The 27121-nt window shown below is 68.8% G+C and overlaps 2 protein-coding genes and 1 pseudogene across 2 annotated transcripts in view; all 3 read left to right on the forward strand.

Annotated features, from left to right (window-relative positions):
* TAOK2 (TAO kinase 2) overlaps positions 1 to 13199 on the forward strand; it is a 45168-nt gene extending 31969 nt beyond the window's left edge. Inside the window, exons 5-14 of the mRNA XM_066984165.1 lie at positions 483 to 528; positions 642 to 738; positions 2403 to 2516; positions 3733 to 3824; positions 3918 to 4013; positions 4840 to 4918; positions 6110 to 6231; positions 7753 to 7956; positions 9083 to 9163; positions 10128 to 13199. Of these exons, the coding sequence (XP_066840266.1) occupies positions 483 to 528; positions 642 to 738; positions 2403 to 2516; positions 3733 to 3824; positions 3918 to 4013; positions 4840 to 4918; positions 6110 to 6231; positions 7753 to 7956; positions 9083 to 9163; positions 10128 to 11290 (2094 nt within the window). The 3' untranslated portion in view covers positions 11291 to 13199. The remainder of the gene's footprint in view (positions 1 to 482; positions 529 to 641; positions 739 to 2402; positions 2517 to 3732; positions 3825 to 3917; positions 4014 to 4839; positions 4919 to 6109; positions 6232 to 7752; positions 7957 to 9082; positions 9164 to 10127) is intronic.
* A 280-nt stretch (positions 13200 to 13479) lies between these two features.
* On the forward strand, positions 13480 to 17339 carry CDIPT (CDP-diacylglycerol--inositol 3-phosphatidyltransferase). Its single transcript, XM_066984222.1, is given in 7 exon segments — positions 13480 to 13635; positions 14331 to 14465; positions 15455 to 15608; positions 16369 to 16450; positions 16542 to 16574; positions 16576 to 16624; positions 17200 to 17339. Coding segments are annotated over 7 exon segments (648 nt in total). The 5' UTR covers positions 13480 to 13580.
* A 7051-nt stretch (positions 17340 to 24390) lies between these two features.
* Positions 24391 to 25714, forward strand: LOC136787096 (uncharacterized; annotated as a pseudogene).
* Positions 25715 to 27121: the final 1407 nt, after the last annotated feature.

Consider the following 27121-nt stretch of genomic DNA (forward strand, 5'->3'; position numbering starts at 1 on the left):
GCCCGGGGAGCTTGGGGTGCCCACAGCTCGGGGGGGCTGGGGGTGCCCCATAGCGTGGGGGGGGGGCTTGGGGGCGCCCCATAGCGGGAGGGGGGCTGGGGGTGCCCCACAGCGTGGGGGGGGGGCTTGGGGGTGCCCCATAGCGGGGAGGTGTGGGGCAGGGGACTTGGGGGGCACCCCATAGCGTGGGGGGGTTGGGGAGCGCCCCATAGCGGGCTGGGGGGTGCCCCATAGCATGGGGGGGACTTGGGGGCGCCCCATAGGATGTGGGGCACCCCACAGCGAGGGGACGCGGGGCAGGAAAACCCCATAAGAGAGGGCCTGGGGGGGATGTGGGGCAGGGAGACCCCGGGGGGAAGGGGGCGCCCCATAGCGGTGTGGGGCAGGGCAGGGCCCGCTATGGGGCAGGGGAATCTATGGGGCAGGGTCCCGCTATGGGGCAGGTCCCGCTATGGGGCAGGGCCTGATCCTTCCCCCCCCAGCTGGTGATGGAGTACTGCCTGGGCTCGGCCGCCGACCTGCTGGAGGGTGAGTGCGGCGCTGTGGGGCAGGGCTGTGGGGCGGGGGTGCTGTGGGGCGGGGGCGCTGTGGGGCAGCGCCGTGGGGCGCCCCCGGCCCCGCTCACCCCCCCGACCCCCCAGCGCACCGGAAGCCGCTGCGGGAGGAGGAGATCGCCGCCATCCTGCTCGGGGCGCTGCACGGCCTGGCCTACCTGCACGCGCACGGCATCATCCACAGGTGCTGCCCCATAGCTGCCCCATAGCTGCCCCACAGCGCCCCACAGCCGCCCCATGGCTGCCCCACAGCGCTCCATAGCTGCCCCATAGCTGCCCCACAGCGCTCCATAGCGCTCCATAGCCGCCCCACAGCGCCCCACAGCTGCCCCACGGCTGCCCCACAAGCTCCTTTCCTCCTCCCAAACTCGTTCGTTCTTCCCCCTGCCCCACGGCCCCGCCCCACACCTGCGCCCCAATCCCACCCCCAGCCCCACATCCCCCCCAGCCCCACGCCCTGCCCCATATCCACCCCCCCAGCCCCACAGCTCATCCCCCAGCCCCGTGCCCTGCCCCCAAACCCACCCCACATCCCCTGCGTCTCCCAGCCAGCCCCACGCCCTGCCCCACACCCAACCCCCAGCCCCACACCCTGCCCCACACCAAAACCCCAGCCCCACAGCCAGCCCCACACCCAACCCCCCCAGCCGCACAGCGTGCCCCCAAGCCCCACACCCTGCCCCAAAACTCACCCTATGTCCCCCCAGCCCACCCCCTGCCCCACGCCCTGCCCCACACTCACCCCTCTGCCCCACACCACCCTGCCCCATACCCACCCCCCAGCCCCACACCTGCCCCCTGCCCCACACCATGCCCCATATCCACCTCCCAACCCTACAACGTTCCCCCCAGCCCCACCCCCTGCCCCACACCCGCCCCCCAGCCCCACACCGTGCCCCACACCGTGCCCCATATCCACCCCCCAGCCCCATGCTGTGCCCCCAGCCCCACCCCCAGCCCCATATCCCCCCCACAGCCCCACCCCCTGCCCCACACCGTGCCCCATATCCACCCCCCCAGCCCCACAGGGTGCCCCCAGCCCCACCCCTGTGCCACCCCCAGCCCCCTGCCCCACCCCACGCCCCACATCCCACCCCCCAGCCCCACCCCCAGCCCCACGCCATGCCCCATATCCACCCCCCAACCCTACAACGTTCCCCCCAGCCCCACCCCCTGCCCCACACCTGCCCCCTGCCCCACACTGTGCCCCATATCCACCCCCCAGCCCCACGGCGTGCTCCCCCAGCCCCACCCCCAGCCCCACAGCGTGCCCCCCTGCCCCACACCGCACCCCATATCCACCCCCCAGCCCCACGGCGTGCCCCCCAGCCCCACCCCCAGCCCCACACCACACCCCATATCCACCGTGCCCCAGCTCCCAAGCGTGCCCCCCCCCACCCCACCCCTGCCCCACAGCGTGCCCCCTGCCCCACACCACACCCCATATCCACCCCCCAGCCCCACGGCGTGCCCCATATTCACCCCCAGCCCCACAGGGTGCCCCCTAGCCTCACCCCCAGCCCCACATCCCGCCCCCTGCCCCATCCCCAGCCCCATATCCACCCCCCAGCTCCATGGTGTGCCCCCCAGCCCCACCCCCTGCCCCACACCATGCCCCATATCCACCCCCCAGCCCACCTCCAGCCCCACACCCTGCTGCATACTCACCCCCATGCCCCACACCGCACCCCATATCCACCCCCCAACCCCACGGCGTGCCCCCCAGCCCCACCCCCAGCCCCATATCCACCCCCCAGCCCCCCAGCCCCACCCCCAGCCCCAAACCCACCCCCCTGCCCCACCCCGCGCCCCACATCCCGCCCCCCAGCCCCACGGCGCTCTCGGCAGGGACGTGAAGGCCGGCAACATCCTGCTGGCGCCGCCGGGGCAGGTGAAGCTCGGAGACTTCGGCTCGGCCGCCGGCAGCTCCCCGGCCAACTCCTTCGTGGGGACGCCCTACTGGTACGGGGGGGCCCTGCCCCACGGCGCGGCCCTGCCCCACGGCGCGGCCCTGCCCCACGGCGCGCACCCTGCCCCATAGAGGAGCCCGGCCCCATAGAGGGATCCTGACCCACAGCGGGACCGTGCCCCGTAGGGGGTCTCGGCCCCACGGCAGGGCCCCGGCCCCATAGCGAGACCTGGCCCCATAGAGAGACCTGGCCCCATAGCGGGTTTCAGCCCCATAGCGGGTCTCAGCTCCCACGGCAGGGCCCCGGCCCCATAGCACCTTCCCTGCCCCATAGCGTCCCCCCTGCCCCATAGTACGGTCTAGCCCCACAGCGGGTCTTTGCTCCCATAGCGGGGCCCTGCCCCATAGCGAGACCGCCCCACAGTAGGACCTGCCCTATAGCAGGACCCAGCCCTACAGCGTGTCTTGTGCCCCATAGCCCCCAGCCCCATAGCGGCCCCCACCCCATAGCTTGTTCCCTGCCCCATAGCACCTCCTGCCCTATAGCACGCCGCCAGCCCCATAGCTTGTTCCGAGCCCCGCAGCTTGCTGCCAGCCCCATAGCCATCCCCGCCCCATAGCGTGCCCCCTGCCGCATGGCATTGTCAGCCCCACAGCACCCCCTGCCCCATAGCACCCCCTGCCCCATAGTGTGCTCCCCTGCCCCATAGCTCCCCGTGCCCCATAGCTCCCCGTGCCCCATAGAACTCAGCCCCATAGCTCTCCCTGCCCCATAGCACTGTCAGCCCCACAGCACCCCCTGCCCCATAGCCCTCCCCGCCCCATAGCGTGCTCCCCTGCCCCATAGAACTTTCAGCCCCATAGCTCCCCCTGCCCCATAGCAGCTCCCCCTGCCCCATAGCTCCCCCTGCCCCATAGCTCCCCCTGCCCCGTAGCACCCCCCTGCCCCGTAGCACCCCCCCCCCAGCCCCACAGCCTGCCCCCCAGCCCCATAGCAGCCCCCCAGCCCCACAGCCTGCCCCCCAGCCCCATAGCAGCTCCCCAGCCCCATAGCGTGCCTCCCAGCCCCATAGCAGCCCCCCAGCCCCATAGCTTGCCCCCCCGCCAGGCTGTGCCCCATAGCTCCCCCTGCCCCATAGCTCCCCCTGCCCCATAGTTCCCCCTGCCCCATAGCACCCCCTGCCCCGTAGCACCCCCCAGCCCCACAGCGTGGCCCCCCAGCCTGCCCCCCAGCCCCCCAGCCTGCCCCACAGCTGCCCCTCCCCCCAGGATGGCCCCCGAGGTGATCCTGGCCATGGAGGAGGGGCACTACGACGGGCGGGCGGACGTCTGGTCGCTGGGCATCACCTGCATCGAGCTGGGTGCGTAGCGGGGGGGGTTGGGGGCTTTTTTAAACGGGGGGGGGGCCTGGGGGGCTGACCCCCACCCCCTGTGCCCCCCTGCCCCCCAAACAGCCGAGGGGAAGCCGCCGCTCTTCAACCTGAACGCGATGAGCGCCCTGTACCACATCGCCCAGAGCCCCCCGCCCGCGCTGCAGCCCGCCCGATGGTGGGGGGGGGCCCTAAATTTGGGGGGGGGGGACCCAAATCCAAAGGGGGGACCCAAATCCAAAGGGGGGGCACCCAAATCTAAAGGGGGGGTAGATCCATGGGGGGCCTAAATCCAAAGGGGGGGGTAAAATCCGCAAGGAAGGGGTTCAAATGCTTGGGATGGGGCCCCAAATATAGATTGGGGGGGGCCCAAATCCACGGGGGGGGGCCCTAAATCCGAGGGTGAGGGGGTGAAATCCACGGGGGGGGGGGGGGGTTAATCCGCAAGGGGGGGCAAAATTCAGGGGGGACCCCAAATCCACATGGGGGGCCCAAATCCAGAGGGGGGCCCTAAATCCACGTGGGGGGAGGGTGCGAAATCCACGGGGGGGGGGGGCCCTAAATCCAAGGGGAGGGGGTAAAATCCATAGGGTCGGGGCCTAAATCCACTTGGGGGGTGGGCCTAAATCCAAGGGGGGTTAAAATGCACCGGGGGGCCCCAAATCCCTGAGATCTTCCCCCAAAACCCCCAGGAACGGCCCCAAAGCCATGGGACCCCCCCCCCCCAGGAACCACCTGGGACCCCCAAACCCTCCCTGGGACCCCCCACTCCCCCCCACTCCCCCCATCTCCCCAAGCCCCCCCCCGAAGTCACCCCTGGACCCCCCAGGCCCCCCCAGTTCCCTCCAACCCCCCCGACCCCCCTAAATGCCCCCCCAAAACTCCCTCAAAGCCCCCCAGGGCACCCTGAGGACCCCCAGCACCCCCCCCAAGCCCCCCCCCAGGCACCCCAAGGCCCCCCCAGCCCCCCCAGGACCCCCCCAAATCCCCCCCCCCCCCAGGTCCCCCCCCCCCTGCACTCCTTCGTGGCCGCCTGCCTGCAGAAGGCGCCGCAGCAGCGCCCCCGCGCCCAGCTCCTGCTGGCGGTGAGGGGCGGGGCCTCGTGGGGGCGTGGTCACGTGGGGGCGCGGTCACGTGGGGGCGTGGTCACGTGGGGGCGTGGTCACGTGGGGGGCGTGGTCACGTGGGGGCGTGGTCACGTGGGGGCGCGGTCACGTGGGGGCGCGGTCACGTGGGGGCGTGGTCACGTGGGGGCGTGGTCGGGGGCGGGGCCTCTGGGGGCGTGGTCGGGGGCGGGGGCCACGCTGGGAGTGGTCTGAGGGGTGGGGGGCGTGGCCAAGGTGGGGGCGGGGCTACTGGGGGCGGGGTCACGTGGGGGCGGGGTCACGTGGGGGCGGGGTCGGGGGCGGGGCCACGCTGGGAGTGGTCACAGGGGCAGGGACAGGGGGGAGGGGGTGGGGGCGTGGCCAATGTGGGGGCGGGGCTACGGGGGCGTGGTCACGTGGGGCGGGGCCACGTGGGGGCGGGGCTATGGTGGGGGGAAGGAGGGGCCATGGTGGGGGCAGGGGTTAAGGGGGCGGGGTCAATTTGGGGGCGGGGCCACGGTGGGCGTGGTCGGGGTGGGTGGGGCCTCAAAGTGGGTGGGGCTACGAGGGGCGGGGTCAGAGGGGGCGGGGCTTTAGGGTGGGGGGTGGGGAGGGGGTACGGGGGTGGGGGCCAAGGGGGGCGTGGTCACGTGGGCGTGGTCGGGGGGCGGGGGCCACAGGCGGGTGCTGACCCCGCCCCATTTCTCTCCCCCCACCCCCATTTCCCCCCCGGTTCCCTTTTCTGCCCCGTTTTGACCCCAATCCCCCCCGTTTTACCCCACCCCCCCCCATTGACCCCCAACCCCCCCAAATCCCCCGTAACCCCCCCATAACCCCCCCCAAAACCCCCCATCCCCCTGAAACCCCCAATACCCCCCACATTGCCCCCCAATCCCCCATAACCCCCCCATAACCCCCCCATAACCCCCCAAACCCCCCCAATACCCCCCCCATCCCCCCCAAAACCCCCCCCCAATACCCCCCCCATTGCCCCCCAATCCCCCATAACCCCCCGTAACCCCCCCATAACCCCCCCAAACCCCCCCATCCCCCCCTATAACCCCCCATTTCCCCCCCCCCCCCCACCCTCCCCATTTCCCCCCCCCAACCCCCCCCCCCGACCCCCCAACCCCCCCGTTACCCCCCCCCCCCCCCCCCCCCCCCCCGCCCCCCCCCCCTTCGCCCCCCCAGCACCCGCTGGTGTCGCCCCCGCCCCCCGCGGTGCTCCCCCCGCCTCCTGCAGCTCCCGGAGCTGCCCCCCGGCGCCGCCCGGCCTGGGGGCTGCACGCGGGGCCCCCCGCGGCCCCGACCAGGTGAGACGCGCGCGAGACCCACGGCGACCCACGGCAACCCATAGACACCCTATAATGCCCTATAGATAACCTATAGGGCCCCACGGAGCCCCACAGCACCCCATAGGGCCCTATAGACACCCCACAGAGCCCCACAGCGCCCCATAGACACCCCACAGTGCCCCATGGCACCCCACGGCGACCCACAGGCACCCCATAATGCCCTATAGATAATCTATAGGGCCCCACAGTGCCCCATAGGGCCCTATAGATACCCCACAGAGCCCCACGGCGCCCCATAGACACCCCACAGTGCCCTATAGATACCCTATGGAGCCCCACAGCGCCCCATAGACACCCCACAGTGCCCTATAGATACCCCACAGTGCCCCACAGTGACCCATAGGGCCCTATAGATACCCTATATAGCGCCACAGCGCCCCATAGACACCCCACAGTGCCCCACAGGTACCCTCCCACGGCGCCCCACAACGACCCATGGACACCCTATAATGCCCTGTAGGTAATCTATAGTGCCCCATGGAGCCCCACAGTGCCCCATAGGGCCCTATAGACACCCCATAGAGCCCCACAGCGCCCCATAGACACCCCACGGTGCCCCACAGTGACCCATAGGCACCCCATAATGCCCTATAGATAACCTATAGTGCCCCACGGAGCCCTACAGCACCCTATAGTGCCCTATAGATACCCTATAGGGCCCCGTAGCGCTCCATAGACACCTCACAGTGCCCCATGGCACCCTATAGATAGCCCACAGGGCCTCACGGCGTCCCACAGTGACCCACAGGCACCCCATAATGCCCTATAGATAACCTATAGGGCCCCACGGTGCCCCACAGCGACCCATAGGGCCGTATAGACACCCCACAGTGCCCCACAGCGACCCATAGGCACCCCATAATGCCCTATAGATAACCTATAGTGCCCCACGGAGCCCCATAGACACCCCACGGTGCCCCATAGATACCCCCAGCACCCCAAAAGTACCCCGGGGTCGTCTCCCCACCGTAAATAGCCCTAAATAGCCTCCAAATGGCCCCAAATGGCCCCAAATTGTTTATTTAGGAATCTGAAAAGCTCTAAATAGCCGTAAAAAGTCTCAAATCCTATCCTAAATGTATTAAATGAGCGGAAATCCCGTTTTTAGGGCTCCTAAGTGGACCTAAATAGGTTTACATAGCCCTAAATGCTGTTGTTAGCGACCCTGAAAAACCCCGAACGCCTTAATATTTTGTTATTAGGAACCCCAAAAGGCCCCAAATAGCTCTAAATAGACCCAAATCCTGCCCTAGGTGGCCCTAAGCAGCCCTAAATGGCCCTAACTGGGCTCAAAATGGCCCCAATCGGCCCCAAATCCTATCCCCAGCGACCCTAAATTCCCGCAAACAGACCCAAATGGCCCCGATGTCCCCATATCCCACCCCCAGTGCCCCCCAGTCCCCTCCCAGTGCCCCCCAGTGCCCCCATACCCCCTCCCAGTGCCCCCCCAGTCCCCTCCCAGTGCCCCCCCTCACCCAGTATCCCCAGGAGGCTCCGGGGGACGGCAGCCTGGCCAGCCGCAGCAGCAGCGCCACCAGCGCCACCAGTGCCACCAGTGCCACCAGTGCCACCAACGCCTCGGGGCCGGAGGACGAGGACGGGGACGAGGAGGAGGAGGAGGAGGAGGAGGGGGGAGGAAGGCGCCCGCCCGCCCCCGACGGCTCCGTCACCGAGCCCCCAGCCGTAAGTCAGGGGGCGCTTGGGGTCCCTGCCCCACATCTGTGGGGCACTGGGGCCCTGCCCCATATCTTTGCGGTTATGGGGCTGCTGGGGGGGGGGGGGGGCTCTGCCCCACATCTATGGGGTGCTGGGGTCCCTGCCCCACATCTGTGGGGTTATGGGGCCGCTATGGGGCAGTGGGGGCCCTGCCCCACATCTAGGGGGCTTTGGGGCTCCTGTGGGGTGCTGGGGGTCCCTGCCCCACATCTGTGGGGTTATGGGGCCGCTATGGGGCAGTGGGGGCCCTGCCCCACATCTAGGGGGCTTTGGGGCTCCTGTGGGGTGCTGGGGGTCCCTGCCCCACATCTGTGGGGTTATGGGGCCGCTATGGGGCAGTGGGGGCCCTGCCCCACATCTAGGGGGCTTTGGGGCTCCTGTGGGGTGCTGGGGGCCCTGCCCCACATCTGTGGGGTTATGGGGCCGCTGTGGGGCACTGGGGGGCTCTGCTCCATATCTGTGGGGCGCTGGGGGGCTCCTGCTCCACATTTTTGGGGGTGATGGGGCTGCTTTGGGGTGCTGGGGGTGTTCTGCCCCACATCTACGTGGTTATGGGGCCGCTGTGGGGCACTCGGGGTCCCAGCCCCACATCTAGGGGGCTACGGGGGGCCTGCCCCACATCTGTGGGGTTATAGGGCTGCTATGGGGCGCTGGGGGGCCCTGCCCCACATCTATGGGGTGCTGGGGGGCTCCTGCCCCATATCTTTGGGGTTATGGGGCCGCTATGGGGCACTTGGGGGTCTCTGCCCCACATGTGTGGGGCTGTGGGGCCGCTATGGGGCGCTGCGGGCCCTGCCCCACATCTGTGGGGTGCTGGGGGGCCCTGCCCCACATCTATGGGGCGCTGGGGGGCTCCTGCCCCATATCTTTAGGGTTATGGGGCCGCTGTGGGGCACTTGGGGGTCCCAGCCCCACATCTGTGGGGTTATGGGGCTGCCGGGAGGGGGGCTCTGCCCCACATCTATGGGGCGCTGGGGGGCTGTGGGGGGCCCTGCCCCACATCTATGGGGCGCTGGGGGCCCTGCCCCACATCTATGGGGCGCTGGGGGCCCACCCCCATATCTCATCCCCACCGCCCCGCCCCCCCTTTCAGGCCCCGCCCCCGGAGGAGGAGGAGCCGCAGGAGGAGGGGAGGAGCCGGAGCCCCCCCCCGCCCCACGTGGGCACCCGGCAGGTGGGCGGGGCTTGGGGGGCGGGGCCGGGGGGCGTGGCCAAAGGGGGCGGGGTCAGATGGGGGCGGGGCCAAAGGGGGCAGGGGCGGGGAGAGTGGGGGTAAAGGGGGTGGGGTAAAGGGGGCGGGGCTTAAATGGGCGTGGTCATAGGGGGCGGGGCCAAGTGAAGGAGGGGGTGGGGTTAAAGGGGGCGGAGTCAATGGGTAGGGTTAAAGGGGGCGGAGCTTAAATGGGTGTGGTCAGAGGGGGTGGGGTTACGTGGGCAAGGGGCGGGGCTTAAGGGGGTGGGGCCAAAGTGGGTGGGGTTAAAGGGGGGTGGGGTGAAGTGGGCGGTGCTAAAGGGGTGTGGTCAGAGGGGGCGGGGCCAAGTGAAGGAGGGTGGGGTTGAAGGGGCGGGGCTTAAGGGGGTGTCGTCAGAGGGGGCGGGGTTACATGGACAAGTGGGTGGGGGCTTAAGGGGGGTGTGGTCAGAGGGTGGGGTTATGTGGACAAGGGGCGGGGCTTAAGGGGGTGGGGCCAAAGTGGGTGGGGCAGAGGGGGTGGGGCTAAAGGGGGTGGGGTGAAGTGGGTGGTGCTTAAAGGGGTGTGGTCAGAGGGGGCGGGGCCAGGTGAAGGAGGGGTGGGGCTAAAGGGGGCGGGGGCACTGGGTAGGGTTAAAGGGGGCGGGGCTTAAAGGGGTGTGGTCAGAGGGGGCGGGGCCAAGTGAAGGAGGGGTGGGGCTAAAGGGGGCGGGGGTGGGGCCAGCGGGTAGGGTTAAAGGGGGCGGGGCTTAAAGGGGTGTGGTCAAAGGGGGCGGGGCCAGGGGGTTTCAATGCGGGTGGCAGGAGCGTGGGCGGGGCTAAAGGCCTGGGGGGCGTGGCTTCGGGTGGGCGTGGCTACAAGTGGGCGTGGCCACGGGCGGGCGGGGCCTGTGCGAGCGTTGGGGGCGGGGCCACCGCACCGACACCCCCCCTCCCCCCCCCACAGGAGGAGGAGGATCCCCGCCCCCCCCCCACCCCCCCGCCGCCCCCTCCCGGGGGCGGAGCCTCCCCGGGGGGCGGAGCCTCCTCCCGAGGCCCCGCCCCCCGCCCCGCCCTTCCTGCCCCCCCCCGCCCCCTGCTGGGCCCTGGCGCTGGCGGGGGGCGCTGTGGGCGCGGGGCTGGGGGCGCGGGCGGCGCTGGAGGGGGCGGCCGTGGGGCTGGCCTTCGCCTGCGCCCCGCCCCGCGGGCCTCGCCCTCCTTCCTCCCCCCTCCTCCTCCCTCCTCGTCCTCCTCCTCCTCCTCCTCTTCCTCCCGGCCCCCCCGGCGCCCCCTGGCGGCGCTGCTGGGGCTGGGCGCCCGCTGCTGGTGCCGCCGCCCCCCCCGGCGGCCTCCACGTGCCCGTCCTGCTGCTGGCCTCGCGCCTCCTGGCCTCCCCCTGGCTCTTCCCTCCCGCTCTACCTCCTGGTGGCGGCCGCCCGGGGCCGGGGGGGTCCCGCCGGGGGGGGGGGCCGCCCGGGGCGGGGGGGGCTCCCCGCCGGGCCGGCCGCTGGTGGCTGCGGGCGCTGCTGCGCCTGCCCCGGCCTCTCTTCGGGGCGCTGCAGAGGCTGGGGCTGGCCTCCGAGCGCGGCCTCTTCCGCCTCTTCCCCAAGGCCAACAAGCGGGGGGGCGTTCCGCCGCGCCTCCCCGTGCCCGGCCCCCCCGCCCCGAGGGGGGCCCCCCCCGGCCCCGCCGCCGGCCGCCCCTCGCCCCCGGCTCCTCGCCCTCCTCCTGCGGGCGCTGCCTCCGCTCCCCGCCGGCCTCCGCCACCGCCTCGGCCTCCTCCGCCGCCCGCCGCCCCCGCCAGCCGCATCCCGCGCCCTCGCCCCCGCCCGCGGGGCCCCCTCGCCGCCCCCGGCCCCCCCGCCAGGCCCCCGGCACCCCCCCAGCCGCCCCCCAGGAGGCCGTGGAGGTGACGGAGGCCACGGGGCCACGGGAGGCCGGGGAGGCCGTGGTCCCGGCAGGGAGATGCGGGGAGCCCCGGCTTTGGGGGCGGGGACCCCTTTTCGGGGCCAAGGTGCCTCTTTCGGGGTCAAGACCCCCCGTTTCGGGGCTAAACCTCCCCATTTTGAGGCTAAAACCCCTCTTTTTGGGGCCAAGACCCCCGTTTTGGGGCTAAACCCCCCGTTTTGAGGCTAAAACCCCCCTATTTTGAGGCTAAAACCCCCCCTTTTTGGGGCCAAGACCCCCCACTTTGGGGCCGAGGTGTCCGTTTTGAGGCCGGGGGCCTCCCCGTTTTGAGGCCGGGACTCCCAGTTTTGGGCCCAGGACCCCTGTTTTGAGGCCGGGGACCCCCTTTTGGGGGGCAGGAACACCGCTTTGGGGTCAAAACCCCCATTCTGGGGCCAAGACGCCCATTTTGAGGCCAGGGACCTCTCCATTTTGAGGCCGGGACTCTCAATTTTGGGTCCAGAACACTCGTTTTGAGGCCAGAGAGCCCCTTTTTGGGGCTGAGAACCCGATTTGGGGCCGGGGACCCCCATTTTGAGGCTAAGAACCCCCTTTTGGGGTCAGGGACTTTCCTTTTTTTGAGGCCGGGAACCTCCATTTTGAGGCCGGAACCCCTGTTTTGGGGATCTCCCTGCTTTTGGGCTGAAAAACCCCATTTTTGGGGCCGGGGACCCCCTTTTGGGGCTCAAAACCCTCATTTTAGTGCCGGGGACCGCCATCTGGTGTCGGGGACCCCCCGTTTTGGGGTCAAACACTCCCGTTTTGGGGTCAGACCCCGCATTTTGGGGCCGGGGACCCCTTTTTGGAGGCAGAGCCCCCCCCAGCGTGGAGCCCCTTTTTACTGGGGCCCCCTCTTTGTACTGGGAGCCCCCTTTTTATACTGGGGCCCCCTCGTTTGACCTGAGGACCCCCCCCCCCTTTTATCGGCCCCCCCCCGTGGGGCCGGGGACCCCCTATTTATTGCCGCGGGGCCGCGTTTCGGGGCCGTTCCCCTCGGTTTCGGGTTCTCGATGACTTTCTTCGCCCCTGCTCCTCGTCTCGCTGCTCTGTCCGGCCGCCGGCGGTTTCGGGGCTCCCCGGGGGGATTGGGGTGGTTTTGGGGGTCCCCGGGGGATTTGGGTGGTTTTGGGGTGGTTTTGGGGTTCCCCGAGGGGAGATTGGGGTGGTTTTGGGGCTCCCAGGAGGAATTTGGGTTGTTTTGGGGCTCCCCCTGAAGAGTTTTGGTGGTTTCAAGGCGCCCTTGTGGGGATTTTGGAGGTTTCGAGGCTCCCCGGGGGGGGATTTGGGTGGTTTTGGGGCTCCCCCATAAAAGTTTTGGTGGTTTCGAGGCTCCCCGTAAGGGTTTGGGTGGTTTTGGGGCTCCGCTGTAGGAATTTGGGTGGTTTTGGGGCTCCCCTTAAGAGTTTTGGTGGTTTTGGGGCTCCCTTTTAAGGATTTTGGTGGTTTCGGGCTCCCCAGAGGGGATTTGGGTGGTTTCGGGGCTCCCCGTTGGGAATTGTGGCGGTTTTGAGGCTCTCCGGAAGAACCGTGGAGGTTTTGGGGCTCCCTTGGGGGGATTTGCGTGGTTTTGGGGCTCCCCGGGGGAATTCTGGTAGTTTTGGGGCTCCCCAGGAGGGATTTCGGGGGTTTCGGGCTCCCCAGAGAGACCATGGGGGTTTTGGGGCTCCCTTGGGGGAATTTGAGAGGTTTTGGGGCTCCTCTGGGTGGTTTGGGGGAGGTTTTGGGGCTCCCCGTAAGAGTTTGGGTGGTTTCGGGGCTCCCCGGGGGGGGGTTGGGTGGTTTCAAGGCCCCCCCAGGCCCCTCTCTACACCCCTTCCAGGACCCAGAGGCCCCCCAGGCCCCTCTCTACACCCCTGCCAGGACCCAGAGGCCTGGGTGTGGCGCTGTGGGCGTGGCTATAGAGATAAGCCACGCCCACCTGGCCCCGCCCCTCTTGTGATGCAACGCGGGGGGGGGGGGCGGGCAGCGAGGCCTGGCGGCCATCTTGGGGCCTGCGGGCCCTCGGAGAGGCCTCCTCGACTATAATTTAATTAAAGGAGCGCTAATTAATTAATTATCTGTATTTTTATTAATTAAACGCTCGTTAATCACACGCTGATTGCTCCCTGATTAATTCCGCGCCCCTTAATTGCGTTCATTAATCAGCCCCGCTCTCAGTTGGCTGCTTCTTCCCCCCTTATCTCCCGTTGCCATGGCAACAGCTCCGCCGCGCCCATTGGCCGCCGAGCGTCACGTGCCCCGGCGGAGCCTTCCCGCCGCGCGCATGCGCGGGGCCGGCTGCCAGCACCCCGCGGGGAGGGAGGGGCGGGCAGCGGGACGCCCGACGCATGCGCGGGAAGGGCCGCGCCCGCTTCGCCGCCTGTGCGCATGCGCAGAACCCTGCGCGCTTCCCCCTCGCGGCGCGGTTGGTTCCGGCCGCTCTTAAAGGGGCCGCGGCGGCGCCGGGCGGGACCACCGGGGGGGCGGGGGGGCCATGGCGGGCGGCGAGGGGAGCAGGAACGTCTTCCTGTTCGTGCCCAACATCATCGGTGAGCGGGGGGCACTGGGAGGGACTGGGAGTACTGGGGGCACAGGGAGCTACTGGGAGGGGACTGGGGGGTGATGGGAGGACACTGGGGGGGATACTGGGGGCACTGGGAGGGACTGGGAGCTACTGGGGGTGCTGGGAGTACTGGGAGACACTGGGAGGGACACTGGGGGTACTGGGATACGCTGGAGGGCACTGGGGATGCTGGGATGCACTGGGGGGGCTGGGGATGCTGGAAGGGTTACTGGGGCTACTGGGGAGCTGTGGGAGGGTAATGGGGATACTGGGAGGGCACTGGGTGACACTTGGGAGGATGCTGGGGCTACTGGGGGTCACTGGGAGGGGCAGTGGGGATACTGGGGCTACTGGGAGGCACTGGGGAGGAACTAGGAGGGTACTGGGGATACTGGGAGGACACTGGGAGTTTTGGGGGGGCACTGGGAGGTACTGGGGGGACACTGGGCATACTGGGGGGTACTGGAAGGGGCATTGGGGCTACTGGGAGATACTGGGAGGGCCCTGGGGCTACTGGTAGGCACCGGGTGGCCTCCGGGAGGCACTGGGGGGTCATTGGGAAGCGCCGGGGGGGCGCTGGGAGGTACTGGAAAGGCACCGGGGTGGCGCTGGGCATACTGGGAGGATACTGGGAGGGCGCTGGGAGGCACTGGCTGTACTGGTGTGTCCCCCCCCCCCCAGGCTACGTGCGGGTGCTGCTGGCGGCGGCCGCCTTCGTGCTGATGCCGCGGGAGCCGGGCCCGGCGGCCGCCTGCTACGTGCTCAGCGCCCTCCTGGACGCCGTCGACGGGCTGGCGGCGAGGCTGCTGGGGCAGGGTGGGCGGGGCCTGCGGGGTGGGTGGGGCCTCGGTGGGAGGGGGCGGGGCCTCTGGGGTGGGCGGGGCCTCGGTGGGAGGGGGCGGGGCCTCGGTGGGAGGGGGGCGGGGCCTCGGTGGGAGGGGCGGGGCCTCCATAGGGGGCTCCAAGATGGGGCTGCTGTTGGGGGTGGGGTGGGCGGGGCTTGTGGGTGGGCGGGGCCAGGGAGTGGGCGTGGCTAATGAGTGGGCGGAGCTTATGGTGGTGTGGTCTCCAGGGGGCGTGTCCCACCCCCTTGCAGCACGGAATGGAGCTGGGGTGGGCGGGGCTTGCGAGTGGGTGTGGCCGTGCCGGTGGGCGTGGCCTCGGCGGTGGGGCGTGGCCTCGTGGTGGGCGGGGTTGTGCTCGAAAAGTGGGCGGGGCTTCCATGGGCGGGGCCGGGCCTTGCATTACGGGGGGGCAGGGTGGGGGCTCCTTGGTCGGAGGGGCTTATTGAGGTGGGAGGGGCTTATAGGGGCGGGGCTTTAGGGGTGGGCGTGGCCTCTCGTGGGCGGGGCTTCCCTCCATTGAGCGCCCCCATCCCTGAGTCCCTCCCCCTCCCTCATGCCCCGCCCTGTCCTCGAGGCCCCGCCCCCTCCCTCATGCCCCGCCCCGTCCTCGAGGCCCCGCCCCCTCCCTCATGCCCCGCCCCGTCCTCGAGGCCCCGCCCCCTCATGCCCCGTCCCCTCCTCGAGGCCCCGCCCTCCCTCATGCCCCGCCCCGTCCTCGAGGCCCCGCCCCCTCCCTCATGCCCCGTCCCTCCCCGAGGCCCCGCCCCCTCCCTCATGCCCCGCCCTGTCCCCGAGGCCCCGCCCTCCCTCATGCCCCGTCCCCTCCTCGAGGCCCCGCCCCTCCCTCATGCCCCGCCCCGTCCTCGAGGCCCCGCCCCCTCCCTCATGCCCCGCCCCCTCCTCGAGGCCCCGCCCCTTCCCGGCTAAGCCCCGCCCCCCGCGGGACGCCCCGCCCCCCAGGCTCGCGGCTGGGCGCCATGCTGGACATGCTGACGGACCGCTGCGCCGCCATGTGCCTGCTGCTCAACCTCGCCCTGCTCTACCCGGCCGCCGCCCCCTGGCTGCAGCTCAGCATGGTCCTGGACGTGGCCAGCCATTGGCTGCACCTGCACACGTGGGCGGGGCTTCCGGGGGCGGGGCTTCCGGGGGCGGGGCTTCCGGGGGGCGGGGCTTCCGGGGCGGGGCTTCCGGGGGCGTGGCCTGGGGGGCGTGGCCGGGGGGCAGGGGGGGCTGCGAGGGGAGGAGGGTGGAGGGAAAGGGGGCGTGGCCAAGTGGGGGCGGGGCTTGGGGCGTGGGCGGGGCCTGGGGTAGGTGGGTGTGGTCTTGTGGGCGGGGCCTGCGGGGGGCGGGGCTTGGGGGCGTGGGGAGGGGGTGGGGGGTGGAGAAGGGGGCGGGGAGGGGGAGGAGGGAAAAGGGGGCGTGGTCATGGTGGGGGCGTGGTCATGGTGGGGGCGGGGCTTGGAGGGGCGGGGCTTGGAGGGGGCGGGGCTTGGAGGGGTTGGTGGGTGTGGTCTTGGGGTGGGGGGCTTCGAGTAGGGGGCAGGGACTGGCTGGGGGTGTCGCAAGGGGGCGTGGCCTGGGGAGTGGGCGTGGCCTGGGGGCGGGCGTGGCCTGGGGTGGGCGTGGCCTGGGGTGATCGGGTGTGGTCGCTCGGGTGGGCGTGGCCTTTGAGCGGGCGGGGCTGTCGGGTGGGCGGGGCTTTGGTGTGGGGAGGGGGAGGGGGTGTGGGGGTGTGGCCTTCGGGAGGGGCGTGGCCTGTGGAGTTGGGCGTGGCTATATGGTGGGCGTGGCCTGGGTGGGCGTGGCCTGTTTGCGATGGGGGCGTGGCTCGTGGCTGTGGGCGTGGCCTCCACGAGCCCCGCCCCCTCCCCCAGCTGCACCCTGGAGGGCGCCGAGAGCCACAAGGGGGCGGGGCCGGGCGGGAGCCGCCTGCTGCAGCTCTACTACGGGCACCGCGTGAGTGGGGGCGGGGCCTGAGGGGGCGGGGCCACGGGAGGCCACGCCCCTTCTCTGACCACGCCCCCCTCCTTCCTGGCCCCGCCCCCAGCCCGTCCTGTTCCTGGTGTGTGCCGGCAATGAGGGGGTTCTACTGCAGCCTCTACCTGGTGTACTTCGGGGAGGGGCCTGCTGGTGAGACTGGGGGGCACTGGGAGGCACTGGGGAGGGGGCTGGGGGCTACTGGGAGGGACTGGGGGGCGCTGGGAGGGGGCTGGGGGGCACTGGGAGGGGGCTGGGGGCTACTGGGAGGGACTGGGAGGGGGCTGGGGGCTACTGGGAGGGGACTGGGGGGCACTGGGAGATACTGGGCTGAACTGGGGGGCACTGGGAGATACTGGGATGAACTGGGGGGCACTGGGAGTTACTGGGGGGCACTGAGAGGTATTGGGGGGACACTGGGAGGTACTGGGGGGACACTGGGAGATAGTGGGGGGACACTGGGAGGTACTGGGGGGGCACTGGGAGATACTGGGCTGAACTGGGAGGTACTGGGGTGGTACTGGGCGTTACTGGGGGGTGCACCGAGAGTTACCGGGAGGTCCCGGGGGGCACCAGGAAGCACTGGGGGGGGCTGTAGGGCCGCAGGGACGCCTGCTGGCCCGTACTGGCCCGTACTGGCCCGTACTGGCCCGTACTGGCCCGTACTGGCCCGTACTGGTCCATACTGGTCCGTACTGGTCCTTACTGGTCCGTACTGGTGCCCGCAGTGCCGGGCGGCCCGGGGCTGTTCCGCGCCCTGCTGTGGCTCTGCGCCCCTGGCGCTGCTCAAGGGGGCTGCACCTGCTGCAGCTGGGGGGCCGCGCGGCGCCTGGCGGCCATGGACGGGGGGGCGCGCCAGAGCGACTGAGGCCCCCCCCGGGCCCCCCCCCCCCCCCGTTAATTAATTGGTTGGTTCGTTAATTAATTGCTTGGTTCGTTAATTAATTGCTTGGTTCGTTACCCCCCCCCCACCTTAATAAACGCGCACCCGGTCTGAGCCGTGGGGGGGGTTTTTTGGGGGGGGGGGGGATGGGGGGGGGGCATTTGGGGGGGGGCAGTTATGGGGGGGCAGTTATGGGGGGGTCCCCATTTATTGTGGGGGGGGTTGGGTGGGGGGGGGTCCCAATGGGGGGGTCTTGGGTATGGGGGGGGGGCAGGGGGGGCAGTTATGGGGGGGGCAGTTATGGGGGGTCCCCATTTATTGTGGGGGGTCTTGGGTATGGGGGGGGGCTGGGGGGTCCCAGTGGGGTCTGGGGGGTCCAGGGGGGCTGGGAGGGGGCCGGGGGGGGGGGGCAGTTATTGGGGGGGGCCCGATGGGGGGTCTGGGGGGGGGGTCTTGGGTTATGGGGGGCCCAATGGGGGGTCTTGGGCATGGGGGGTCCAGGGGGTCCCCATTTATTGGGGGGTCTCAGTGGGGGGTCCCCAATTACGGGGGGCAATGGGGGGGGGCAAAGGGGTTGGGGGCTCCGTGGGGGGTCCCCATTTTGGGGGGGGTCCAGTGCAGTGTTCCCCCTTCGGGGGAGTCCCCATTTTGGGGGGGGTCCCCATTTGGGGGTCCCCCTTCGGGGGGGGTCCCCCTTGGGGGTGGTCCCCATTTTGGGGGGGTCCCCATTTCGGGGGTCCCCATTTTGGGGGTCCCATTTTGGGGGTCCCCATTTGAGGGGGGGCCCCATTTGAGGGGGGTCCCCATTTTGGGGGGTCCCCATTTGAGGGGGTCCCCATTTTGGGGGGGTCCCCATTTTGGGGGGTCCCCATTTTGTTGGGGTCCCCATTTGAGGGGGGGGGTCCCATTTTGGGGGGGTCCCCATTTTGGGGGGGGGTCCCCATTTTGGGGGGGTCCCCATTTGAGGGGGGTCCCCATTTATTGGGGGTCCCCATTTTGGGGGGGTCCCCATTTTGGGGGGGGTCCCCATTTTGGGGGGGGGGGTCCCATTTTGGGGGGTCCCCATTTGAGGGGGGTACCCATTTTGGGGGGGTCCCCATTTTGGGGGTCCCCATTTTGGGGGTCCCCGTTTTGGGGGGGTCCCCATTTTGGGGGGGGGTCCCCATTTTGGGGGGGGGTCCCCATTTTGGGGGGGTCCCCATTTGGGGGGGTCCCCATTTTGGGGGGGTCCCCATTTTGGGGGGGTCCCATTTTGGGGGGGGTCCCCATTTTGGGGGGTCCCGTCCATGCAGGCAGCCTTTATTTCATGCGCCGATACAAACGCGCCCCCCCCGGCCCCCCCCCCCCCCGGCCCCCCCCGCAATGGGGGGGCCCCGCGCGTGGGGGGGGGGCCGCAGACAGAGGGGGGGGGTCCCGGACGGACAGACGGACACGGGGGGCGGGCAGGCGGTGCCCCCCCCCCGCGGGACGGACGGACGGACGGGGGGGGCAGGCAGGCAGCGCCCCCCCCCGATGGACGTGGGGGGGGGGGGGGGGGGGCAGGAGGCGACCCCCAAATGGGTCCGGGGGTCCGGGGGGTCCTCACTGGAACACTGGGGGGGGGGACACGGGCGTTAGTTTGGGGGAAAACGGGGGATTTGGGGAAAATTGGGGTGGGGGGGGGGGGGGTTGGGGGGAGATTGGGGGATTCTAGGGAAAAAGGAGGGTTTGGGGGGAATAACGGGAATTTGGGGAAAAAGTAAAAATGGGGATTTTGGGGGAAATGAGGGATTGGGGGATAAGGGATTTGGGGGGAAAAATGGGGATTTTGGGGAAAAATGAAGGGTTTGGGGGATAAGGGATTTGGGGGAAAAATGGGGATTTTGGGGAAAAATGAAGGATTTGGGGGGATAAGGGATTTGGGGGAAAATGGGGATTTTGGGGAAAAATGAAGGATTTGGGGGGGATAAGGGATTTGGGGGGAAAATGGGGATTTTGGGGGGAAATGAGGGATTTGGGGGGATAAGGGATTTGGGGGGAAAAATGGGGATTTTGGGGGAAAATAAAGGGTTTGGGGTGAGAAAGAATGGATTTGGGGAAAGAACAAGGGTTTTGGGGGAAGAACAAGGGTTTTGGGGGAAGAAATGAGGGATTTGGGGAAAAAAGGGATTTGGGGATGAAAAGAAGGGATTTGGGGGAAAACCAAAGGATTTGGGGGAAATAACAAAGGATTTGGGGACAAAAGGAGGGATTTGGGGAAGTAAGAAGGGGATTTGTGAAATAACGAGGGATTTGGGGGGAAATGGCAAAGGATTTGGGGAGAAAAGAAAGGGATTTGGGGAAATACCAAGGGACTGGGGAGAAAACCAGGGATTTTGGAGAAAAGCGAGGGATTTGGGGAAGAAAGGGGGATTTGGGGGAAGAAAGGGGGATTTGGGGGAATTAAGGGGATTTGGAGTGAAAAAGGGGATTTTAGGGAAAAAAAGGGGATTTTGGGGCAGAGAAAGGAGGGATTTGGGTCAGAAAGGGGAGATTTGGGGGAATTAAGGGGATTTGGGGAGAAGAAAGGGGGATTTTGGGGAAGAAATGAGGGATTTGGGAGGAAAGAAAAGGGATTTGGGGGAAGAATGGAGGGATTTGGGGGAAGAAAGGGATTTCAGGGGGAGGAAATGAGGGATTTGGGGGAAGAAAGGGGGATTTGGGGGGAAGAAAGGGGGGATTTGGGGGTAGAGAAAGGGGGGATTTGGGGCAGGAAGGGGGATTTGGGTCAGAAAGGGGGATTTGGGGTCAGAAAGGGGGATTTGGGGTCAGAAAGGGCTGTCAGGGGGTGGAGAGGGGGGATTTTGGGTCAGAAAAGGGGGATTTGGGTCAGAAAGGGGGATTTGGGTCAGAAAGGGCTGTCAGGGGGTGGAGAGGGGGGATTTTGGGTCAGAAAAGGGGGGATTTGGGTCAGAAAGGGGGGATTTGGGGTCAGAAAGGGCTGTCAGGGGGTGGAGAGGGGGGATTTTGGGTCAGAAAAGGGGGGATTTGGGTCAGAAAGGGGGATTTGGGGTCAGAAAGGGGGGATTTGGGGCAGGAAGGGATGTCAGGGGGTGGAAAGGAGGGGTTTTGGGGAAGAAATGGGGGATTTGGGGGTAGAGAAAGGGGGGATTTGGGGGTAGAGAAAGGGGGGATTTGGGGTGAGAAAGGGGGGATTTGGGGCAGGAAGGGCTGTCAGGGGGAGGAAATGAGGGATTTTGGGGAAGAAAGGGGGATTTGGGGGTAAGAAAAGGGGGCTTTGGGGTAGAGAAAGGGGGATTTGGGGTCAGAAAGGGGGGATTTGGGTCAGAAAGGGGGATTTGGGGTCAGAAAGGGGGATTTGGGGTCAGAAAGGGATTTCAGGGGGAGGAAAGGAGGGATTTGGGGTCAGAAAGGGGGATTTGGGTCAGAAAGGGGGGATTTGGGTCAGAAAAGGGGATTTGGGGTCAGAAAGGGATTTCAGGGGGAGGAAAGGAGGGATTTGGGGTCAGAAAGGGGGATTTGGGGTCAGAAAGGGGGGATTTGGGGCAGAAAGGGATGTCAGGGGGTGGGGGGGGATTTTGGGGAAGAAATGGGGGATTTGGGGGTAGAGAAAGGGGGATTTGGGGTCAGAAAGGGGGGTTTGGGGCAGGAAGGGCTGTCAGGGGGCGGAGAGGGGGGATTTGGGGTGAGAAAGGGGGGTTTTTGGGGCACTCACGGCCGAAGTTGATGGCGCAGGAGGCGGCGATGAGCAGGGCCCCCCGCCAGGGCCACCCCCGCCAGCAGCTTGGCCACGCGCCCCAGGCGCCGCGCGCCGTCCGCGTCCCCCTGCTGCAGGCTGTGCCGCGACTGCCCCACGGCACGGCCCCATAAGTGAGTGCCCCATAGTGCCCCATGGGACCCATAGAGCCCCATAGTGCCCCATAGTGCCCCATATAGTGCCCCATAGTGCCCCATAGTGCCCCCTTGTGCCCCATACAGCCCCATATAGTGCCCCATAGAGCCCCATAAGTGCCCCATAGTGCCCCATAGAGCCCCATAGAGCCCCATAGAGCCCCATAGTGCCCCATAGAGCCCCATAGAGCCCCATAGTGCCCCATAGTGCCCCATAGAGCCCCATAGAGCCCCATAGAGCCCCATAGAGCCCCATAGAGCCCCATAGTGCCCCATAAGTGCCCCATAGTGCCCCATAGCGCCCCATATAGTGCCCCATGGGACCCATAGTGCCCCATAGTGCCCCATATAGTGCCCCATAGCGCCCCATAGCGCCCCATAGTGCCCCATAGTGCCCCATATAGTGCCCCATGGGACCCATAGTGCCCCATATAGTGCCCCATAGTGCCCCATAGCGCCCCACACCCAGACCCACAGCGCCCCATAAGTGCCCCACCGGCACCCGCGGGGCCCATAGAGCCCCATAGTGCCCCATCGTGCCCCATAGTGCCCCATAGTGCCCCATAGTGCCCCATAGTGCCCCATAGTGCCCCATATAGTGCCCCATAGTGCCCCATAGTGCCCCATAGCGCCCCATATAGTGCCCCATGGGACCCATAGTGCCCCATATAGTGCCCCATAGAGCCCCATAGTGCCCCATAGTGCCCCATAGTGCCCCATAGAGCCCCATAGCGCCCCCATAGCGCCCCATAGAGCCCCCTTGTGCCCCATAGTGCCCCATAGTGCCCCATAGAGCCCCATAGAGCCCCATAGTGCCCCATAGAGCCCCATAGAGCCCCATAGAGCCCCATAGTGCCCCATAGTGCCCCATAGCGCCCCATAGCGCCCCATATAGTGCCCCATGGGACCCATAGTGCCCCATAGTGCCCCATGGGACCCATAGAGCCCCATATAGTGCCCCATAGAGCCCCATAGTGCCCCATAGCGCCCCATAGCGCCCCATAGCGCCCCATATAGTGCCCCATGGGACCCATAGTGCCCCATATAGTGCCCCATAGAGCCCCATAGTGCCCCATAGTGCCCCATAGCGCCCCATAGTGCCCCATATAGTGCCCCATAGAGCCCCCTTGTGCCCCATACAGCCCCATATAGTGCCCCATAGAGCCCCATAGAGCCCCATAGCGCCCCATAGAGCCCCATAGAGCCCCATAGTGCCCCATATAGTGCCCCATGGGACCCATAGTGCCCCATATAGTGCCCCATATAGTGCCCCATAGTGCCCCCCTTGTGCCCCATAGTGCCCCATAGAGCCCCATAGAGCCCCATAGTGCCCCATAGAGCCCCCTTGTGCCCCATACAGCCCCATATAGTGCCCCATAGAGCCCCATAGTGCCCCATAGAGCCCCATAGTGCCCCATATAGTGCCCCATAGTGCCCCATAGCGCCCCATAGTGCCCCATAGCGCCCCATAGAGCCCCATATAGTGCCCCATAGTGCCCCATAGTGCCCCATAGAGCCCCATAGTGCCCCATAGAGCCCCATAGTGCCCCATAGTGCCCCATAGTGCCCCATAGTGCCCCATAGAGCCCCATATAGTGCCCCATAGTGCCCCATAGTGCCCCATAGTGCCCCATAGTGCCCCATATAGTGCCCCATAGTGCCCCATAGTGCCCCATAGTGCCCCATATAGTGCCCCATAGTGCCCCATAGTGCCCCATATAGTGCCCCATAGTGCCCCATAGTGCCCCATAGTGCCCCATATAGTGCCCCATGGGACCCATAGTGCCCCATAGCGCCCCACACCCAGACCCCCGGCACCCCATAAGTGCCCCACCGGCACCCGCGGGGCCCATACAGCCCCATAGGGCCCCATATAGTGCCCCATAGTGCCCCATAGCGCCCCCATAGCGCCCCATATAGTGCCCCATATAGTGCCCCATAGAGCCCCACACCCAGACCCACAGCGCCCCATAAGTGCCCCACCGGCACCCGCGGGGCCCCGCACAGCCCCATAGGGCCCCACGGGACCCATAGAGCCCCATAGAGCCCCCTTGTGCCCCATAGTGCCCCATAGTGCCCCATATAGTGCCCCATATAGTGCCCCATAGCGCCCCATAGCGCCCCATAGCGCCCCATATAGTGCCCCATATAGTGCCCTATAGCGCCCCATAGCACCCCATATAGTGCCCCATAGTGCCCCATAGCGCCCCACACCCAGACCCACAGCGCCCCATAAGTGCCCCACCGGCACCCGCGGGGCCCATACAGCCCCATAGGGCCCCATATAGTGCCCCATAGTGCCCCAATACCAGGCCCCATAGTGCCCCCCTGTGCCCCATAGAGCCCCATAGAGCCCCATATAGTGCCCCACAGCGCCCCACACCCAGACCCACGGCGCCCCGTAAGGCTCCATGGCCCCGTAGCGCCCCATAGCGCCCCACGGCACCCCACTCTCTGCCCCATCTCACCCCACAGCCCCCCCATCCTGCCCCCCACCCCCCCATAACCCTCCCCACCCCCCCCCCCACTCCCCCCCCATCCCTCCCCACGGCGCCCCCATAACCCCCCCTTGTGCCCCCCCACGACCCCCCCCCCCCCCCATAACCCCCCCATAACCCCCCCCTTGTGCCCCCCCCCCCCCTTCATGACCCCCCCCCAACCCCCCCTCCCTCCCGCCACACCCACCCTCCTCCCTCCCCCCAACCCGCCTCCCTCCCCCCCAAAGACCCCCGACCCCCCCCACGACCCCCCCCCCCCCACCCCCCCATAACCCCCCCCTTGTGCCCCCCCCCACCCCCATCTCCCCCCACAGCCCCCCCCATTCTCTCCCCCCCCCCCCCCCCTCCCTCCCCCCAAAGACCCCCCAATGCCCCCCCCGACCCCCCACCCCCCCATAACCCCCCCCTGTGCCCCCCCACTCCCATCTCCCCCCCACAGCCCCCCATTCTCCCCCCCCAAACCCCCCTCCCTCCCCCCCCAAAGACCCCCAAGCCCCCCACGACCCCCCCCCCCCCAATAACCCCCCCTGTGCCCCCCACGACTCCCCCACCCCCATAACCCCCCTTGCCCCCCCATAACCCCCACAGCCCCCCCATTCTCTCCCCCCACCCCCCTCCCTCCCCCCCCAGCCCCCTCCCTCCCCCCAAAGACCCCCCATGCCCCCCCCGACCCCCCCCCACCCCCCCATAACCCCCCCCTTGCCCCCCCATCTCCCCCCCCCCCCCCCCCCACCCCCCCCCCCCCCCCCCACCCCTCTCCCTCCCCCCCCCCCCCCCCCTCCCCCCCCCCCAAAGACCCCCCAATGCCCCCCGACCCCCCCCCCACCCCCCCATAACCCCCCTGTGCCCCCCACGACCCCCCCCACCCCCCCCCATAACCCCCTTTGTGCCCCCCACCCCCCTCCCTCCCCCCCAGCCCCCTCCCTCCCTCCCCCAAAGACCCCCCCCATGCCCCCGACCCCCCCCCAGCCCCCCATAACCCCCCCCCCCCATCTCCCCCCCCAACCCCCCCATCCCTCCCCCCCCACCCCCTCCCTCCCCCCCAACCCCCTCCCCCCCCACGACCCCCCCCACCCCCCATAACCCCCCCATAACCCCCCCCCCCCACTCCCATCTCTCCCCACAGCCCCCCACCCCCCCCCCCCAACCCCTCCCTCCCCCCCACCCCCCCCCCCCCCCCCCGACCCCCCCCACCCCCCATAACCCCCCCCATAACCCCCCTGTGCCCCCCACGACCCCCCCCACCCCCCATAACCCCCCCCCCCATCCCCCCCCCAACCCCCCATTCTCCCCCCCCCCACCCCCTCCCCCCCCCCCCCCCCCCACCCCCCCCCCCCCACCCCCCCCCTCCCCCCCACCCCCTCCCCCCCCCAGCCCCCCCCCCCCCCCCCCCCCCCCCCCCCCCCAATTTTTGGCCCCCCCCCTCACCATGAGGGCGTAGACGAAGGCGACGATGTTGATGGGCCAGATGGGGCAGAAGCAGGCGAGGGCGGCCAGCAGCACGTAGCTGCGCGGCTTCGCCCTCGGGGCCCCCCGGACCCCCCCCGCCCCCGGGGCTGCCCCCCCCTGCTGGCCCCCCCCCGACCCCGTTCTCCTGGGGGGCCGGGCTCCCTCCCCCACGGCCACGGTCACGGCCGGGGGGGGGGGGGGCCGCCGCCGGGGGGCCGGGGGGGGGCGGTCGGGGGGGGCTTTTGGGGGGGCTTTTGGGGCCGGGGGGGTTTTGGGGGGTTTTGGGGCCGGGGGGGGCTTAGGGGCGGTCGTGGGGCTGGGGGGGCTTTTACGGGGGGGCCTGGGGGGAGATGGGGGCTGGGGGGGTCGGGGGCGGTTTGGGGGCTGGGGGGCTGTAGGGGAAATGGGGGGCTGGGGGGGTCTTAGGGGTGGCTATGGGGCTGAGGGGGGGGGTTAGGGGTAGATCCGGGGCTGGGGGGCTTTTCGGGGTAGTTTTAGGGCTGGGGGGCTTTTAGGGGAGATCGGGGGACTGGGGGGCTCTAGGGTCAGCTCCGGGGCTGGGGGGCTTTAGGGGTAGCTGGGGGCTGAGGGGGGCTTAGGGGGGTCGTGGGGCTGGGGGGTCCTGGGGGGTTCCTGGGGGCGGCCTTAGGGCTGGGGGGCTCTCAGGGGGTCTTTGGGGGTCTTTGGGGTCCTGGGGGCAGCCGTGGGGCTGGGGGGGTTTCGGGGGGTCCTGAAGGTCCCGGGGGTGGTTGGGGGCCGGGGGGTCCTTGGGGGGGTCTTTGGGGGGTCCTGGGGGGCAGCCGTGGGGCCGGGGGGTCCTTGGGGGGTCTTTGGGGTCCTGGGGGGGTCTTTGGGGTCCTGGGGGGGTCCTGGGGGTCCTGGGGGCAGCCGTGGGGCCGGGGGGTCCTTGGGGGGTCTTTGGGGTCCTTGGGGGGTCTTTGGGGTCCTGGGGGGGGTCCTGGGGGTCCTGGGGGGTCTTTGGGGTCCTGGGGGCTCCTGGGGGGTCCTGGGGGTCCTGGGGGCAGCCGTGGGGCCGGGGGGGCGTCTGCGGCGTCCCGGGGGTCTCCGCCATGGTTCAGGGCTGGGGGCAACGGGGGGGTGAGGGGTGGCCCAAACCCTCCCCTATAGCACCCCAACACCCCCTATAGCCCCCCCCCAGCCCCCCCATAGCCCCCCCCCCGGGCCCTATAGCTCCCCCCCAGCCCCCTATAGCCCCCCCCGGGCCCTACAGCCCCCTGTGCCCCAGCCCCCCCAGCCCCCTCTCTACCCCCCCACCCTCCTCAGCCCCTATAGCCCCTCCCAGCCCCTATAGCCCCCATACCCCCCGTACCCCCGCAGCCCCTATAGCCCCTCCCAGCCCCTATAGCCCCCCCACCCCTTACAGCTCCTCGATGCCGCCGTACCCCCTGTTACCCCCATCCCCTATGGCCCCCCATCCCCTATAGCCCCCCATCCCCTATAGCCGCCTATAGCCCTCCATCCCCTATAGATCCCCCATCCCCTATAGACCCCCATACCCGCCCACCCCCTATAGCCCCCCCACCCCCTATAGCTCCCTCATCCCCTATATCCCCCTACCTCCCCCATCCCCGTAGCTCCCCCATCCCCTATAGATCTCCTATAGCCCCGTATATCCCCCCATCCCCTGTAGATCCCCTATAGACCCCCCATAGCCCCACCCCCTATAGCTCCCCTATAGCTCCCCCATAGCCCCCTATCCCCCCATACCGCCCCCACCCCTATAGCCCCCTATAGCCCCCCATCCCCTATAGCTCCCCTATAGATCTCCTATAGCCCCCGATAGCCCCCCGTCCCCTATAGATCCCCCATACCACCCCCATTCCCTGTAGGTCCCCCATCCCCTGTAGATCCCCTATAGCCCCTGCAGCCCCCCATCCCCTATAGCCCCCTATAGCCCCCCATCCCCTATAGATCCCCTATATCCCCCTG

Source organism: Anser cygnoides, chromosome 28, assembly GCF_040182565.1.
Source record: "Anser cygnoides isolate HZ-2024a breed goose chromosome 28, Taihu_goose_T2T_genome, whole genome shotgun sequence".
NCBI lineage: Eukaryota > Metazoa > Chordata > Aves > Anseriformes > Anatidae > Anser > Anser cygnoides.